Below are 19,053 nucleotides of genomic sequence, written 5' to 3' on the forward strand. Positions count from 1 at the left end.
ATGAGGTGAAAAAATACAATTATTCTTAGATTAATGGTAAACATTAAATTATATATAGATTAATGTAAATAAATAATTTGAATGTGAAAAATGATTTCAATTTCATCTAATGTTCAATGACTATTACTTTTTAACATAACAAAACATAAATGTTGTAAACACTCAATTTTAGTGGGGTAGCGACATTAATCAATCACTAATTAATATATTAAATTATTATTAGCATATAAAATATATAATATATAAAAAGTAGGAAGAAAAATATGTGAGGAGGAGGTGACATGTGGTATGAAGGAAAAAATGTAAGGAGTGACATATGGCATGAGGGAAGGAGAAAGTAACATGTGGCATGATGGAAAAAGAAAGTGAGATGTGGCATGAGTGAAGGAGAAAGTGACATGTAACATGTTGTTATATTATATTACTAATAGATACAAGTGTCACTTAAAAATCTGGTTTAAATTGTGATGCTTAATTGCAAAATTAAATTGTAAATATGCAGTTTAGTATTTTCAACGATTGTGTGATTACAATTGCATTTGTCCCATTTACTACAATTACTTCAATTTATGATAAATATATTGTAATGAAGATATGAACGCAAATAATTTATATTCTTGGAATAACGGTATATTTAATTTTGTATTTATTACTTTATTTAACATTAGGGAGATTTTAGAAGAAAGACCTAAGGAAACGTGTTTCCAAAAGTAAAATTTAGGTAAAGAAAAGACATTTCCTCAACATAAATTTATTAAATGCGTCTTGCAAATACTTATATACCAACAAGGCACCAATGTTATGGAAATGTGTTTCCGATACCACCCACACACAAAAATAGAAAAAAGAACAACCGGGCATTTTGTGATGACTACATCATTGTGATTGTAATATCTATGTATTTTCATTATAAAGATTTATACATATTTATTATATTATTTATCATCCAATTGGATTATTTTTTAGTATAATATCTATATAATGTCAGTGTAAAAATTTATACACAATCAATATATTATACATAATTCATTTGTATTATTTTTTAGGGTCAATGATAATTAAAAATAATTGATGCATGAAATGACAATATATAAAACTCTTACACTATTAGTACATACATTTTTGTATTTTTTAATATTTTTTTACTAAAATACAATTAAGTTGCATAAGTTTATAGTAGTTTTCATTTCATTGTTAGCAATGTACATCTTTAAAAATGATATAATATGTAAATATTTTATAGGATTAGTCTAACAATCAAGTGTAAAAATAATATCTACATCATAAAAAAATTCTATGTAAAAATTGTTTATAGATCACAAAAATAATCCAGTTTTTACTTGAGTAACCAATGTTATTTTTAAAAATGTAAATTAGTAAATGAATTATTCAAAGTTAGTTTTATTTTCTAAATGCTACTTCAAGTTTTTTTCAAAAATAATTTTCAAATGTTACAAGCTCTTTTTTTTTAAAGCGACAATGTTTCTTTAATTTTTATTTACTAAACAACTCTAATAATTTATTTATCGAGTCAATAAGCTACAAACTACAACTCTGGGTCAAATAATATCAATACTACCTATCATATAATCTTCAAATTTCTTTATCCTAGAAGTAAGTCACTTCCAGTAGTCCTTTATCCTACAAGTAAGTCACTTCTAGTAGTCATTAAAGACAGAGTGCACATTTGTTGTCTCATAAATTATGTTATTGTGTGTATTAGTGTGATTGATCAGAAAAATAATAATAAAATAATAATTTTAACTTAAATAAAAAATTTCAACCAATCACATACTAATAGTAGATAATAGTAGCACAATTTGTCGTGCAAAAAATGTACTCCCCTAAACAGTAGACCGGATAAACTCTTATCTTACTCAAATCCTCTCAAATTTTAGTCTTTATTGTATCATATTCTAACAACCGACTCATTAATTGAGGGTGGGTGCACAAGTGACCAAAATATAGGAAGTATTTCTAATTTCAATGGATGTTTGTTTTGAAACGTGGTTGAATATGATGTGTGGCACCAAGCACCAGTTATGTGTGTCTCATAATTTCTTGATATGGGTCAAGGTTTGAGGGCCCTTCTGCTTTTATTCTATCAACCAGTCATTACGCAATACATTGTATTCTTCTTCATTTTCAATTCCATGTACATGTTGGGAATCCTTCAACTCACTTTTCCAAGTGCATTGTTATTAATTATAAAGTCTTCCCTTGAATTCATCTTTCTCATTCTAAAAGCTACTACTAATATTCTATTTTTTGACTTGTTGCTTCAAGAACACATTCTCTTTCTAACAAATATGTTTTCAAGTTAGGCTCTAGATATTTTTTGCCCTTTTTTTTATGCCCTCCATCATGGGAGAGATCCCATACCCCTCAATCATGCATAAAAAACAAGGGGATAAAGTATCTCATGGTTCGAGGAGATAACTTTTCTTCTTGCAACAGTTAGATAATGACACATAACTATTTGTTACTTATTTATAAAATAAATAAGAAAATAAAAAGTAAAATAACACAATTTTTATTCATGAGTGGGTATGAGGAGATAACTTTTCTCTTCATACCACAACATACATTATTTCCAAAAAACAATACCCCTATAAAACTCATACTCTATACATAATTATTTGATTGTGGTCAATATGATAACTAAGCACAACGATGCCTAGTTAAATTTTTAGTAAACCTAGGTTGGACATTGAATAAGAAGAGATTCAAATAAAGTTCAACCATTAATTACAAAATATTTATAAATATATAATTATAAAAACACATAATTATATATAATTAATAATTATGAAAAATTATATTGGAATAATATCTTTCAGTTTTTTAGATTGAAATAAAGTAAAATATTGGACAAATATTTCCATTTTTAATTTTCAAGAAAATCGTTGGACTGACTTCACGAATTATATTAGGTTAACTCACTATAATCTGGTTAGACCAGAATTTCCACACTACAAAATAGTTCAACTTCTCATTAAGAGTTAAACATTTGTAAGTCACCATTCAAACACCTGTTCTAGTCTCGTAACATTGTTTAAAAACAACATTTCAGAATTTTACCATTTTGCACAATCTCACGAGTTCTACTTTTTTTTTGCGATTGAAAGCATGAAAATTGACATAAAGAATACAAATTTATGGACACTCAAGGGGAAAAGAAGCACCCGGAACATTTTATTGTGATAGTATAAAATGAATATTATCATGAATTCTCATTATGATCAAGGCATAGAAACACCTTATTTATAATACATGAATATGTAACAAACTTACCTAACCAACTAGCTAACAAATTAATAAACACATGTTGTAAAACAATTTTAACGTGTGTTAAATGGATAAAACATGCCTTTTTCTAACTAGTTAATCGGTTAACTATAGTGATAATCGATTAATACTTACCCAGTTAATCGATTAACTGTTATTGTTGTTGTCTTGTTTCTGCTTGGTAGCTTTGTTTTCCAATAGCCCCCTCAAGCTGGAGGGTAAATGTCAATGACTCCAGCTTGATAATTCGATTTGATATCATACCAATGTGATAGATCGAAATCTCGGTCCTCGTGTGATTGAATTTTCTCAATCACTTGATTATTTTCCTAGTCAGAAATCTTGACTATATTCCCATGGTTTTATATTGTTGGAGGATTATTTAAATACGCAAAAGAACCCAAGAAAATGCATCTCTTCTTGTTCTTTGGATAAGATTGATAGTATGATGATCAGAGTGTGAATGATTGTTGTTGTTGATCTTGTTATTGTTGACATTGTTGTTGTTGTCTATGCGATTTGCAGAGAAGAGCATCCAAATACGTATAGCTCTTGCCCTTGCTCATCTGTGTTCCGATAATAATCGTAAATCTATTTTCATTGAAAATAATGGATTAGAATTTGATGACAACCTCTAGGGGCTGCCTTAGAATTAGGATCGTTTTAACTTGAAGTCTTGAGCTTTTTAAACTGTAATTCGTTTTTGGTGAATTGTGGGAATTTGAGGTTGTTTTGGTGAGGGAAATGGAAAAGATTAGGAGGGGGAAGCGTCACAAGCAAGGAAGCTTGATAAGAACTTGTTAATAGTGGCTACGACCAACCTAGGTTTAGTAGAAGTGCTCTCAACTAAAACAATTCAAATTTACTCAAAATTCAACTTAACTTTATTAATGAATAAACAAAATTATAAATAGGCAGATTTGCCTTGCTGAAAAGATAAAGATAAGATCTAATTTAACAAATTGAAATTTGAAGATAAAATCCTAACTAACATAATCCTAACAAGCCTAATCTAATTTGATCTGATCAATTTCGGTTGGATTGAGTTGTTGACGATTTGAATTTGAATTAGCCTTGAAAATTCCTCTAATTAAGCTGACCGAATTAATCATAGAATTTCCTAGCTTGAGTGGACTTGATCATCTTCTATTCATCCCTTATGTATAGCCACAAGTTGGTTATGAAATTGTTACATTGTTCCTATTTTCATGCCACCTTGTTTATGCTACATCACTTAGCCACTTCTATGCCAAATTACAAGGAAATAAATAATTTCCCAATCCCAAAATACATCAAATTAAATACTAAAATACTTGAATGAAAAATAAACATAAATCCTAAGACTACATGAGAATTAAATTCTCATTTATTAATAACAATGCAAATAAAATAAACCAAACTATGCTATGAATTCTTCGCAAGAACATGACCTCCAAAAATCATGGTTGCCCCCTTAGTTTACATCAGAATTGCTACCGGATCTTCTTGAATCTACCTCTCTAAAACATAGGTGTGATGCTGCAGCCACACTTTATAAGTTGGCTACCAAAACCACATCCTCTCCTCTTGTTGATGCTGCTCCTCCGTCACCAACTTTTTAGGTGTACTTGGGTGAACAATATGTAAACAATCTTCCTTCTTCTTCTTTTCTTATTCTTTCTATTTGCTTGAAATGCTAAATTTTTTGCAGCTAATGTATTCACTTGTGTGTCAAATCCTTTTGAATATAGCACAACCAAGGTTGGTAATACACGATGGTTGTTGTTGTGCATGATGTATTCCCTTGTGTGTAAGGGTTTGATCATGATAACATTCAACAAATAACAAAAGTGCTATCATCTGTATAGACAAAGAAAGATAAAGATTCTTTTGTTGAAAGATTGGAATGATAGAATAATTATAAAGAATGCGCAACGGTGATAGCAAAGCTTTCGGGATGAAGGCTCTAATACCATATTGTGAAAATATTGCAAAAGTGTAAAATGAATATTATAATGAATTCTCATTATGATCAATCCATGAAAAAACCTTATTTATAGTATTTGAATAAGTAACAGACTTACCTAACTAACTAGCTAACAAACTAATAAATACATGTTGTAAAACAATTTCAACTTGTGTTAAATGTGTAAAATGTGACTTTTTCTAACTAGGTAATCGATTAACTATAGTGTTAATCAATTAATACTTACTCAATTGATTGATTAACTATTATTATTGTTGTCTTGTTTATGCTTGACAACTTTATTTTTCAATACATGTAAAAAGTAAAAACTATTCCAAGTAAAAATGTTTTGAAGTATATCATCTGAAAGTCCTTTTCATTTCTTTAATAGAATAAAATTAACCCCTCTTTACAAGAAATTTGACATTTAGTTGAGTCAAGAAAGTCCTTTTTATTTATTTTTTATTTATTTATGCCGATCAAAAAAAGAAAGTCCTTTTTATACTTAAGAACGTTAGTTTTGTTGTATTTAAGTTATTATACCTACATTTTTGTCTTATTATTATAAGTTTTAGTGATTTTAGTTGAGACCAAATATAAGACTTAATTAACATACACCTATAGATTTTGTCCATCACTAGTTGAGAATGAATCATATTTTTCATATCCCTGCAATTTTTTTCTGTTAGTATAAGTCTTACTGAAGTTAAAACTTCGTTTCTGTAAGACTCAATCCTACACCCACAATCCTACACCCATAATCCTACACATGTAGCATATATTGTTCTATTACAAATTTAATTTAATGATAAAAATAAATATATGAAAATATCAATTATATTTAAAATTAACAAAGTCTTGTAATCCTAGAAAATTACACAAACACGTGAGTTAAACATTGCATGTTCACATAGAAGTAATTTAACAATGTATAGTATATACATAAAACGTATATAATCCTAAATAATTACATAAACTGGATCATCTCTATCTAAATATATACCATTTGTGTTTCCAAAAAATCAAAATGGTTTATTGGGAAGTTCTTACATCAAAAAAATTAGTAATTGCCTGATCTTCACATGTAATGAATAAAATAACTCACTCAAAATTAGTGATAAAAGTTATTATAGCATATTTATTATTGTCATATGTATTTGAATTTTGAAGAACCCACAAAATATTGAGTTACTTGAAGAATCTTCAATCTATTCAAAGTAAAAGAATAAACATAATAATAATACACTAAAAAAATAGTGAGCGTGCTTGAATTATAGCTTCGCCCAAGTGGTTTACACGTATGATATAATAGGTTTACAATGACAATGTAGCTGTTTTTTTTATACCGTTGATATATTATCTACTATTCATATATTAATTATTATTGACTTTCAAATAAAAGTAGTACAAATTAATGGTAGATGATATATTATAAGTGTAAAAAAAATTATACTAACAGTACATAAATATTAAACTATTAGATGTACTAGCAAAATGTGAACTATTAGCTTATTTTTCTATAATTACTTTTGATGTGGTGCATTTTAAAATTTTACCAAGGTTAGATATTAGGGTGAGTATCACCTATGGGAAATTTTCTTTTCTATTTCATATAATAGCCGTCATCTTTGTTTTGAGACAATATTTTTTCTTTTGATTGCCAGCACATGCATCTTAGAAAAAGAATAAAACTTTCTCTAGTAGTAACTCACAACTCAAGCCCCTTAACTATATAAGTAGGTAATGTTGGTCTAATTCAATTGTGATAAGAATCATGTAGAAAAAAAATGTAGATCTAGTTGGTGAGTGATAAAACAGAAAGAGTAGGAATTATACAAGATTGGAATGTAGAAGCAAAACTCACACTGAGAACAATGAAACAAGGTTGTTCATAATGACATGAGAAAATTTGAAAAGCAACTTGAAAAAGGATAAACGGAAACCCAAAGCTACCATTGGACGCATCATGTTTGGAGTGCACATTTTCACAAATTCACAAATTGAACTTGTTCTTCAAAATAAAATAAAAAACATCAAATTTGAACCATGGAGGACAAGAGAAAGAATATACTAGTCATGAATAATGTATTGAAATAAAATACTCATACTTAGTATATCTTGAACTCTTAATAATGTAAGAAAACCCTATTGTAATATTAACATATCATCCACCATTAATTTGTATTACTTTTATTTGAGAGTCAATAGTGATTAACAAATCAATAAGAATAATTTACTGATAGTGTAAAAAAATACTTACACTATGATTATATACATATTAAATCTCTTATAATATACTAGTGGATAGTAAATGTTACTTCATTATCTTGCCATACAAACCTAATGAAACGTAAAGTATGGCCAGAGAATAAAGATATAATTTAATATATATGGATGGTTAGGGTAAAGTTTATTAAATGATAAATAATATGATGATAATGTAAAAAATATTTACACTATTAGTACTAGCACATCGACAGACACTTTGTGTCTGCTGGCCCGCATTCTTATTTTATGATATTAAGTATTAAATTTATATTTTTTATTTAGAGAATTAAAATGTTTTTATTGGATGTACTTCATGTTATAATTTTTGTATTTATTATAATATTCAACTTAAAATGAGATATATTAATTATAGCTATATAGGATTATATAACTTTACTTTAGAAATAAATATTAAAGGCAAATTATGAAAATGGAATCATGGTAGTAGCTATTTCAAGTTTTGGATTTATATATACTAGCGTGTTGACATGCACTGTCGTGCCTGCCAACACACTTTCCTATCATTTATAATGTATAGTTTGTATGTCATAAATGTCAAATATAATATTTTATGTTAAATATTTGCAATCTGCAGTTGAATTTATTCGATTTGTGTAATGTTGAATTTAGAAAATTGAACATTCATGTTCTACATTCAAAACTGATAGTTATAATGTAAGAAGAAATAGTTAACCATATAATATAGAACATATATTGGTTGGAGAGGAACATTGGTTATATATGGTTTTTTTTGGTAAAAATTAGAAAATAGTGAATGCAAAATAGGGAGAACCACAAATTACACCATGGTGGGTGGTTATTTTGGGTTTTCCCTTTATAAGTAGTATAGATTACACCTATCTGTATTGAATTCATAAAAATAATATTTCACTCCAAAAAAAAGTTAAAAAATATGTTTTCAAAATTTGTCACTCACTTTTGTTTGTTTGCACTCTGCATGATGCCAAACAAAACTTTATTAGATACAAAAAAAAACAAAACTTTATTTGATTCTATTTTTATGTGCTATAATATAGATGAATGCATAAAATAATATTTGAATTTCTATTTTTTTATTAGTTTGTTATGTTATTTATTCAAAATAATAAATCATTAATATTTTGTCTTATGTATTCTTTTCACATTTTAATATATTATCTTAGAACAGAGCCTTATATTATAGATATTATATTATTATTACAATATACAAACTATTTATAATTCAGATAAAAAATAATTTCTGCTAGAAATTAGAATTTCTACTGTGGTGGCTACGGGCTAGGTTTTTCTATTTTTTTATTTAAATTTAAACAAAATAGTCAAAATAGTTTTTTGGTACTACTATCTCATCATTTAATAGGTAAAAAATTAATCTTTTTCAGATATATAATTGTTTATTCTGCTCTTTTGAAGAATTGAATCATTGACATTTTTATCATTGTGAGATTTATTAGTATAGCAATCCACCAACATTTTGTTATTATTAAATAAATGAAATAATTGAATAAACTAAAAAGAAAGGACACTATTACATAAAAGAAAATAAAAATATAATTGTTTTCATTATTTTTTGGGTTATACCTTTGCTCTTTCTCTGTTGTAGCTGCTGAACCTGTTTCTTCTCTTTCATTCTATCTCAAATCTCAACTCAGGTTTCTCATTCTGCCTTTTTCCTAAACCTCCAAGAATCTTTTTCTCCCAATTCATCATGTTATTCATCGCCTTTTCCATTTCCATTATTTTCTCTTCATTTTATTTTTTTTCCAATTTTTTTGGCTCCTCTTTTTAATTATTATTTTTATTTATTTTGATCATTGTTTTTTCTTTAATTATTATCTAGGATTTTATTTTTCTATTCGGCTTTGATTTTTACGGTTTATCGGTTTCTTGCACTTTGACCTAATAGAGCTGATTTTATAATCATGTTGTGATTGGTTTCTTGATTATGCAGTCCTGCTCGTCTCAATTGGTTTGATTGATTTTTCCCATTAATTTATGTTTAGGGTTTTTATTCATGTTTGGGTTTTTGGATTAAGTTCTATTAGGTTAATTAATTGGGTTTTGTTTTCTTAGGTTCCCTATTGGTAGATTATCCATTTTGACATTTGAATTCTTTTCTATATAATGATGTATTGTCTTCTGAATTGTGATGCAATGTTTGGGGTTTAAGGGCTGATTTTGGATTTCTTTGTGTGATTCTTATCCAGTGTGGGTTATAGGAGGAGTACTAGTAAATATTTCTCGATCGCAGAATGGCTGGGATTGTGAGTGAGGAGTCTGTGCTGGGAAAGTCTGTAGAAGGAATTTCAAGTGGTCAGCATTATCATTCCGGGGAAGCATTGGCAGAGTGGCGATCGTCTGAGCAAGTGGAAAATGGAATCACGTCTACTTCACCCCCTTATTGGGACACTGACGACGAAGAGGATTGTGGTAAATTTCTTATTCTGTTTTCCCTATATATATTAAATTTATTTATTATGTTGTATGTCTGTATCATCACTTGGATATGCTGTTAGCAGTTTCAATGGCCTCTTCGTAAGTTTTAAAGGGATATAGATTATCGTACTGGAAGAAAACAAGTTACAATAACATAGGTTTGGCTTCTGTGCCAACTTCCATAAAAACAAGTCATAATAACATAGGTTAAGCTGATGTGCCAACTGCCATATAAACAAATTTTTAGGCAGAAGTGGGGGAATTCAGTCCGACCTTGTCTCCCATGCCTGGACAATAGCCTTATGTCTCTTTTGGATGATTGATGTTTTAGTCTAGCTTTTGATATTTCTTGAATCTGGCATGGTGGGTCCATTGCTATTTGTTAGTTGTCAAAGGTTTATTTTTCCATGAAGAAAAAATCTTATTTGTTTTCCTCTTTACAGGGCTGAAACCTTCTGAATTATATGGAAAACATACATGGAAGATAGAAAAGTTTTCTCAGATTTCCAAAAGGGAACTTCGCAGTAATGCATTTGAGATTGGCGGCTACAAATGGTATGAGGTGCTAGATAAACTTATTGGACTTGCATGGCTTTTGGTGTGCTTTATACCTTAACTATCCTTGCTATTTCTCGCCATTTTGTCATACACCTTTAAACCTATATGCATACAGGTACTTGTTGTTATGGTTGTCTAACCTTGAGTCAATTGTCACCATGATTTTATCTTCAATCTTGACAAAAAATTGGTTCACTATTGTAGTTTATCTTTAACATGTCTCAAGTTAAAAACAAGGGCAGACCAATGCACGAGGCTTCCACATAGTGGGGTTTGACTATGTAGATGTATGCAGCCTTACCCTCACAAGCAAAAAGGTTATTTCCAGGATTTGAACCCATGAAATCCAGGTCACAAGGCAAGCAACCTTAGCGTTACGCCAAGGCTCACATCTCAAGTTAGTAGGGAGAATATAATGCTTTATAAACGACGAAATGACTAAGAGAGAAGTGTGAGGAGTTTGGATGATAGAGATCCTTCATAGGAAAATGGAAAAAAAAAGTAATAGAATAGAGATAGGTGGAGCAAAACATTGACCAAAATCACCATATTTAGTAACCAAAAATTGTCCCAAGAACTTAGCATGTTTTATATTTCCCATAAATAGACGTGTCATTTGACACAAGCAGCAGGCGAAGAGCATAACACCAGACACATTTAATGTGAAAGACTAGACCTTTGGTGTGGCTTTGACTTCCAATTTTTTTTGTCAAAATGGCAAGTAGCTCCATTGACAAATGAGTTAGAAATTTGAAGAAAAGATTGCACTTAAACACCTTGGAATTGGTCAAGAAGTCCTCCGTCCTCCCAATATAATCTGCTATTTTCAGAAATGCACGTGGAATTTGTGACCATTTATATGCTAATTTGTCATTCTACAAGAAGATACTTGTTTACTTTCATCCAACTTGTCAAGGTCTTCCCTTTGTAGGGACCAAGAAAAAGTGTTCATAAAATTCGGGTCATAAGATAGTTCACACGACTTGATACTTGTCATTGTGGAAAATATTAGCTTTTTTTTAACATAATCATTCTTTGGGGTGTGCAGGTATATTTTAATTTATCCACAAGGCTGTGATGTTTGCAATCATCTTTCTCTGTTTCTGTGTGTGGCTAATCATGACAAATTTCTTCCAGGTTCAATTCTTGATGTTTCTTAAATCGTATTAATGATTGTTAGTTTTACTTGCTATAAATGGTCTCGTAGTATTTGGCTCATTTTCCCTTTTTTTTGTGGTGATACAGGATGGAGTCATTTTGCACAATTTACGATAGCTATAGCCAATAAAGACCCAAAAAAATCAAAACATTCTGGTATGTTGGCTAATAATCATCACCGGCTTAACTTGGAGTTAACAAAATCGTGTCTCTGTTACTGAGATACTTGTACTTGAGTTTTCCAGATACATTGCATCGATTTTGGAAGAAGGAGCATGACTGGGGATGGAAAAAGTTCATGGAGCTGTCAAAGGTGTATGACGGATTTGTTGACACTTCTGACAATCTGATAATAAAAGCTCAAGTTCAAGTCATTAGGTATTCTATGCTTAATTTATGTTAATTAGAATTGTTTACATGTTATCTTGTAAAGCTGTGGTAGTAAGGTTATTTGTTTTTCTTATCTAGAAGGAGAACATATGAATATGTAATTGTACTAGTCAGAGTAGTTAGTCCTTCTCAATATCTTTTATGTAGATTGAAAGCTTGCAAGAAATGATGATCCTATGATGCTATATTCTAACCTTTTGAAGTGTAGTCTAAACAAGTTCATGCAATTATTATAGCACATAGTTACATAATTCTCTCATTTACCCTATGTACCACGTATCGAATTAACCATACCGTGTACCACATATCGGTTCGTCAGAGAAAAGGTCTCATAAAATCAATGTAAAAAGTGAATAACCACATACCCAAGTGAATCACATACCAGGTAACTATGCTGTAGCATTTATTGCCGAGGTTATAAGTTGCATTTCATCTCTGTCTTCCATTATGCTGTTTGTCCAAAGTTTTTAACTGACATTGTTATTGTTCTTTGTCATTTTTATCCAAAAAGTTTGTGCCACAAGCCTCATGAGTGCACATATAAATAACTTGTTCTAATGCCCTTGAGGTCTCAATCTACATTGATCAGATTTGTTCTCTTTCTTCACCATTCTCTCTTTTCTAAATAGAATGTCTATGCCCATGCAAAATTTTGTTCTTTGTTCAAATGGGTTGAATCATGGGGAATCCAAGTTTTCTTGTTTGCTTCTCATCTTGTCCACTAAGTGAACACTTATGCTTAATAGCTATATAATTGGATAGTTTATTTCAGAATTTTGACAATTTTGATTTCTAGTGGTCCAGAATTCAGATCGGTTTCTTCGACAATTAATAATAAGTAGCTGTCACATTCTGACCCATTAACGTACCAGTCCTAGAGCATTGTATTGCAAGTTTTGTTCTCTAGAGCTGTCTTAGACAATTCACACTTAGATTTGGATCCTCTAATTTTTAAAGTGTGGTTAATTATCTCATTGCACTCACTTCCATTGTTTTTTGTAGAATGCTTCATGGCATCATGTCTATGGTTTTCTTTGGTTTAAAATGTTTATTTTTCTATATTTGTGTCAATTGGATATGTTGGATATATTGTCAAATATGACTTGGTATTCAGCTTAGAACAATTAAAGCTCTATGCTGATTTCTTTTTGGCCTGCATTACTTTTTGCAATGTGAGAAAGAAGAAATAATAATATAACTTTAGATAAATTGTAGATGCTGTAGAATATAATGAAAGATGAAAAAAATAGGTTAATAAATTTGATAATGTATAATGATAATGGTCAGTTAGTAGTGGGTTTAATATTTGATTGTGTATAAATATGAAAATGTGGAAATATAAAGATATCAACCCAAAATTCTGAAGCTCACGATGCATGTACGAAATTTAAATGTTTTTACTGGTAAATATTCACGTGTAGGGTATGCATGTGTGTGATTTTATATTTAACAAAATAGAAGTTTATGTGTATGAACATATATGGGTCAATGTCCATGTGTGTGATTTTGGAATTTAGATTTAATAAAATTGAAGTTAATTTGTATGGATGTTTTCAGTAAATATTTATTTGTGTGGTATGCATTTGGACGATTTTATATTTAATAAAAGAGAAGTTTATGTGTATGAGTATATATTGTAAATATTCATGTGTATGGCATGCATTTGTAATTTTACAATTTAATTAAATAGAAGTTCACCTGTATGGATATTTTCTGTAAATATTCATGTGTAAGATATGCATTAGGATGATTTTACATTTAATAACATGCATTAGGATGATTTTATACTTAATAAAATAGAAGTTCATGTCTATGAATATGTATTGGTAAATATTCATGTGTATACTATGCATTTGGGTGTTTTTAAATTTAATAAAATAGAAGTTCACCTGCATGAATATTTTTGGTAGAAAGAGATATTTGAAGAAGTTATCTCCCAGGTTTCCTAAAAATACGAGAACATCTTTCTCCAAAGTCCCCCCCCCCTTGTGGAAACTCTTTTCCTGAATTATGCTCATCCAATTGAGCACATAGAAAAAGAGTTTCTACATTGTATTTTGTCTGAGAATGAACTGGTAGTCCGGTATGCATTGGCCTGCATGACCTGATAGAATGCAGTGAACAGAAGTAAAAAATTCATCGACTCGTTTTCGTTGCTTGCCTGTTATGTTCTACGGTTATCTTGTCTTGTATTTCTCCAATAATTTGAGCTTTGTTCTTACTTTTTCTCTTATGAAACTTGTCTGGCTATCACAGGATAGTCTTGGTACTTAGTTTGCTTTTGTGGTTCAGATATGTGATATTGTTCCTTTGTCTCTGATGTGTAGGGAGAAATCAGATAGGCCCTTTCGTTGCCTTGATCGTCAGTATAGGAGAGAACTTGTTAGGGTATATTTGACAAATGTAGAACAAATTTGTCGGCGTTTTGTGGAGGAAAGAAGAAGCAAACTCAGGAAGTTGATAGAGGATAAAGCTAGGTGGTCAAGGTACTTTGTGCTCTCCTTTACAAGTGTCATTCCTGACGTATATGTCCAATCTATTTTGTCATGTGTTGTATGCTGTAATTCTTATCTTGCTCCAAAATGTCACCTAATAAAAGTCAGGATCACTAAATTATTTTTTCCTCGGCTCATTGGTAAGGTTGCTTGCCTTGTGACCATGGAATGGAGGTCATGAGTTCAAATCCTTGAAACAAAACCTTTGCTTGTGAGGGTAAGGCTGCATACATCTACCCTCCATAGACCCCACTAGGTGGGAGCCTCGTGCATTGAGCCGTCCTTATTTTACTCTCAGTTAGTAATACTTCAACAGTTGGACTGGATAATCTTTATTTGAGTGCCACTAATTCCCCTTCACCCCAGAAAAGTAAAAAAATGTTAAGCATATTGAGAAGGAAATAAAAGATACAGAAGAGGGATGATCGCCATAGTCAAATCTAATCAGTGACCGTGGTTTGATGTATTATAGCCAGCTTCATGGAGTCTGTGCCTTTTTATGCATATGTATCTAATCTATATCACGTCCTATTAGAAATTTAATCCGGTTTGATATTGTCATTTTATTTGAATGTAAACTGTTTCTTCTCTTAATATAATATATCAGCATTTGTTGCCACTTATTTAAGACCTTCAAGTTTTGGTGTCCAATTTGTTGGCTGATGCTGATCAAATCGTAATTCACAATATGTGCAGCTTCTTTGCTTTCTGGGGGGGAATTGACCAGAATTCTAGACGCCACATGTCTAGGGAGAAGACTGATGTAATTTTGAAAGTAATTGTTAAACACTTCTTTATAGAGAAAGAAGTCACTTCTACTTTGGTTATGGACTCCTTGTATAGTGGATTGAAGGCTCTTGAGGGCCAGACTAAGGGCAAGAAAGGTAGGGTAAATTTGTTGGGCGCTGAAGAAATGCCAGCACCAATTGTTCATGTCGAGAACAATATGTTTGTACTGGTGGATGATGTTTCACTGCTACTTGAAAGGGCTGCTACAGAACCACTGCCTCCAAAAGATGAGAAGGGTCCTCAAAATCGTACGAAGGTAAGATGTAATATTATGTTTGCAGAAGTAAATGATGAATTATATGTTGATAGCATAGTAGTCAGTCCCAGATTGTGGTGTGGACCAGTCAACCTCAAAAGCTCCATACAGATTCTTAGCGGTATAGAAGATCAAGGAACGGTCGCTATACCGGAGATAGTGGATACAGTGCAAACAATTGATACTACATAATCTCATAAACATAAATGCTTAAAACTCAATAGTCAAATGTAAGTCATGACTACTGGGATTTGGGGCTGGAAACGAATGGGATTGAAATTCAAAATAAACATGACATGAGAATTTTTCATTGAAACTAAGACATGTAGTTTTTCTTGTGCAATTAACCACGAGCAACCAAGATAATAACACAGAATATTTAAATGAAACAATGCATACCCCTGGCATTTTTCTATCTAAAATTATATAATAAATACTGTGACAGATGACAATGTAATTGGGACAATTATATCAGAACCACAAGTGAAAAATATTACCACAAACGATCTTATGTGAAGACGAGGATGAAAGTATTACCACAAAAAGCACCCCGAAAAAGGAATGGGAAAACCAAAAATGGCTTTGCAAAACAAGGTATTCTGCAACGGTTAAGTGGAGAGGCTGCAGTGCCTGTGAATTACTATGGAACATTTTATGTGAATTGGTTTGAAATTACTTTATAGTTTAAATGGATTTCAAAAGATGTAAATATAATTTTGCAAGTATTCAAAATTAATAGGGACATTTATGTTGGTGACTCTTAAAACCCATGTCTAACATGGGAGCTAGGCTGCTCATAGTTGAACGCATGGAATGCTTCTTAATTGAGTGCAAGCACAATGGCAGCCTGAAAAGAAACATTTTCCTTACTTTTAATTATAAAATCAAATTTGGCTTTAGGAACTGATTCCCAATCCCTCTAATATTGGTCCTAATGTGAAATTTAGTTTATTTATAGTTTTGAATATGCTTGATGTTGTTGGTGGAGATTATATTACTTTCCAAACAACTAACACATATTTCCTCAGGAATTTGAATTTAGAAGTTCACATTGCTTTTACTATGATATTTCTGTAGATGTATTATTTAAATGATATTTATGTCGTATATGATTTAGTATTAAATAAAAAGTCTAAAAATATACAAGTTTAGACTAGTTGGAGTACTGAGCATATATTACAGCTCAAGAATGTTATCTTCAATAACCTGGGAGATTATTATTTGAAGTGCAGATAAGGGTATGGGCACATGACATCTTTTGTCTTTTAGTTTTGGTATCCTTTTGGTTGCTAATAGATCTTTTTGAACTATTTTTGCAGGACGGAAACTCTGGGGAGGACTTTGATAACGACTCTATGCAGCATGATGAAATGCGCCTCACAGAATTGGGTCGTAGGACTTTGGAAATATTTGTCCTTGTCCATGTATTCAGGTATTACGCACAATAGTATTACAATTAGTTCTATATCATTAAAGTATGTTATGATGCCAAGTTACTTAGTGTGTACAATTAGTTTGTGCAAACTGAAACTCCGTCATTATATTCTATCATATTGCTTGTAGATATTCTATATACTCTAGACAGTTCTATTCCTCAGGTTCAATTAATGATAATTATGTTCATCTAAGGTTCTCTCCCTCCTTTCAGCATTTTCCATCAGTTTCTTGCTCTTTCTCATATTTTCTCAGCGATCATGATTTCTATCATTACTTTTCCAAATTTCTTAAATTGATGCTTGTTAATATGTTCTTGTTTTTTTTTGATTAACTTAATTTATGTTCAAAGTTACGTAATTCTTGAAATTATGCAACTGGCCTTAAACATGCCCCACAAATATAACTATAGGCAAATCATGTGAACCTAACTTTGTGTGTTTTGAATACCTTGATTTGTGTTCAAAAGAACATAATTAAAAAATTTCTTTTGCAATTCCTGCTATTAACAGGGTGTTGCATCAACTGAGCGTGTATCCACCCATGTTTTGACCAAAGTTCTAGGATTGTCTCTAATAGAGGGTGCAGCTGAATATGTTGCATAATTTAGTCTTAGTTGAGTTCCTTCAAGTGCCTTCTTGCCAAGGCGGAATACTACCCTATCCAGAAGTCGTGTTCTCCTTGTATCAATGAGCTTGCAATTCCTGTAGTTTTAAATATTGCTATCACAACAGAGAATGGGAAAGTATTTGTAATATGGAAAGATTGAGAAGTTCCAAATGGCAGGGGCCATATATATAACCTTTCTGGAAGTTGAAGAGGTGCATAAATTTTGTTTTACTACACATGTACCACTTATTCTTTTGTTGGCACTTTTTAGATGTTGTATTAAATATGCATCTGCCAAGATATCCTAATTCCCAACTATTTACTTTCATGGATGCAGCAATAAAATTGAGGTTGCCTACCGGGAAGCTGTTGCTCTAAAGAGACAAGAGGAGCTCATCCGTGAAGAGGAGGCTGCATCGCAAGCTGAAAGCGAGAAGAGAGCAAAACGTAGGGTCAATGACAGGGAAAAGAAGTCAAAGAAAAAACAGGTCTGGCTGGCACACATTGAAATTTTGTTATCAAGGGATCTTTAGATATTCAAGTGTTGGCTTAACATATGATACTGTCTAGTTCTCTTGTTAAGAAAATGGATTTTTTATAATCTGTCAGATTAAAATGCAATTCGCCAACTGATAGCACTGGTATCTTAGTGGAAAGAAATGTAATAGAAATGTGTGTAGAAAAGAAATGCCCCCACCCAGAATCAATGATTCTGCCAGGGTTCTAACTCGTTTTATTAGAATTGGTATGAAAAGAAGAAGATGCTTACAAGAAATGCAAGATTCCCACGAATCTTGCCCCAACTGATTCCTCAATCAGTTTACTCAACTCCTAACTAACTTTCCCTCCCAATTCAGTCTGCTTTATAGGCAAACTTCCCAACTAACCCTCTAACTACCTAAGGGCATAGCTGTAACATTGCTATCCCTTAGCCACACCCCTCTTTTCCCTCTTTTATATACATTTTTTACAATAGGTCTTTGTCTACTTAACCTATCAATACCCTCCCCTAAAAGAATCAACTTGTCCTCAAGTTGAAAATCTGGAAACCTCTCTTGGATGACCTCTGCTGCTTCCCAAGTAGAGTCATGATCAGGGAGATCCTTCCATTTTACTAACACTTCTAAGTTGCCTTGGTTGTCTTCTCTGCTGTTGGTGATGGTTTCTGGAATGACTACTAATTCCAATTCCTCATTCAGCATAGGTGGCAATGGTTGAGGCACCTGATGGGGCTTGAGTGCCCTTTTTAGGAGGGACACATGAAACACAGGATGGATTTTGGCATGAGCTGGTAAGGCTAGTTTGTATGCCACTGTCCCTACCTTGTCTATTACCTCATAGGGTCCATAGTACTTAGGGGCTAGCTTAGCACAGGTCCTTCTAGCCAAGGATTTTAGTTTATAAGGCTGCAACTTGAGGTAAACCCA

The 19,053-nt window shown here is 31.4% G+C and overlaps 1 protein-coding gene across 5 annotated transcripts; it reads left to right on the forward strand.

Moving 5' to 3' along the window:
• Positions 9,040–18,241, forward strand: LOC109335070 (MATH domain-containing protein At5g43560-like). 5 transcript variants are annotated; one of them, XM_019571124.1, is made up of 10 exons: positions 9,040–9,153; positions 9,753–9,931; positions 10,381–10,492; positions 11,544–11,632; positions 11,741–11,809; positions 11,899–12,031; positions 14,371–14,529; positions 15,235–15,583; positions 16,903–17,015; positions 17,964–18,239. In XM_019571124.1, the coding sequence occupies exons 2-10, from the start codon at positions 9,754–9,756 to the stop codon at positions 18,157–18,159; spliced, it is 1,398 nt and encodes a 465-aa protein (XP_019426669.1). In that variant the 5' UTR covers positions 9,040–9,153; position 9,753; the 3' UTR covers positions 18,160–18,239. The 5 variants fall into 5 exon arrangements, 4 of the variants coding, with proteins under 4 accessions (XP_019426669.1, XP_019426668.1, XP_019426670.1 ...); XM_019571123.1 differs by having other exon boundaries at positions 9,047–9,153; positions 9,709–9,931; positions 17,964–18,238; XR_002106175.1 differs by lacking the exon at positions 9,040–9,153 and adding an exon at positions 17,530–17,838 and having other exon boundaries at positions 9,322–9,931; positions 17,964–18,078.

This window comes from Lupinus angustifolius, chromosome LG20 (assembly GCF_001865875.1).
Source record: "Lupinus angustifolius cultivar Tanjil chromosome LG20, LupAngTanjil_v1.0, whole genome shotgun sequence".
Taxonomy (NCBI): Eukaryota; Viridiplantae; Streptophyta; class Magnoliopsida; order Fabales; family Fabaceae; genus Lupinus; species Lupinus angustifolius.

Bases quoted from the DNA above. Each gene is read 5' to 3' on its own strand.
- LOC109335070 (XM_019571124.1), top strand. From the start codon at position 9,754: ATGGCTGGGATTGTGAGTGAGGAGTCTGTGCTGGGAAAGTCTGTAGAA. The intron at 10,493-11,543 runs GTATGAGGTGCT...TGGGGTGTGCAG, and splicing joins GAGATTGGCGGCTACAAATG to GTATATTTTAATTTATCCAC. The intron at 11,633-11,740 runs GTTCAATTCTTG...GTGGTGATACAG, and splicing joins TCATGACAAATTTCTTCCAG to GATGGAGTCATTTTGCACAA.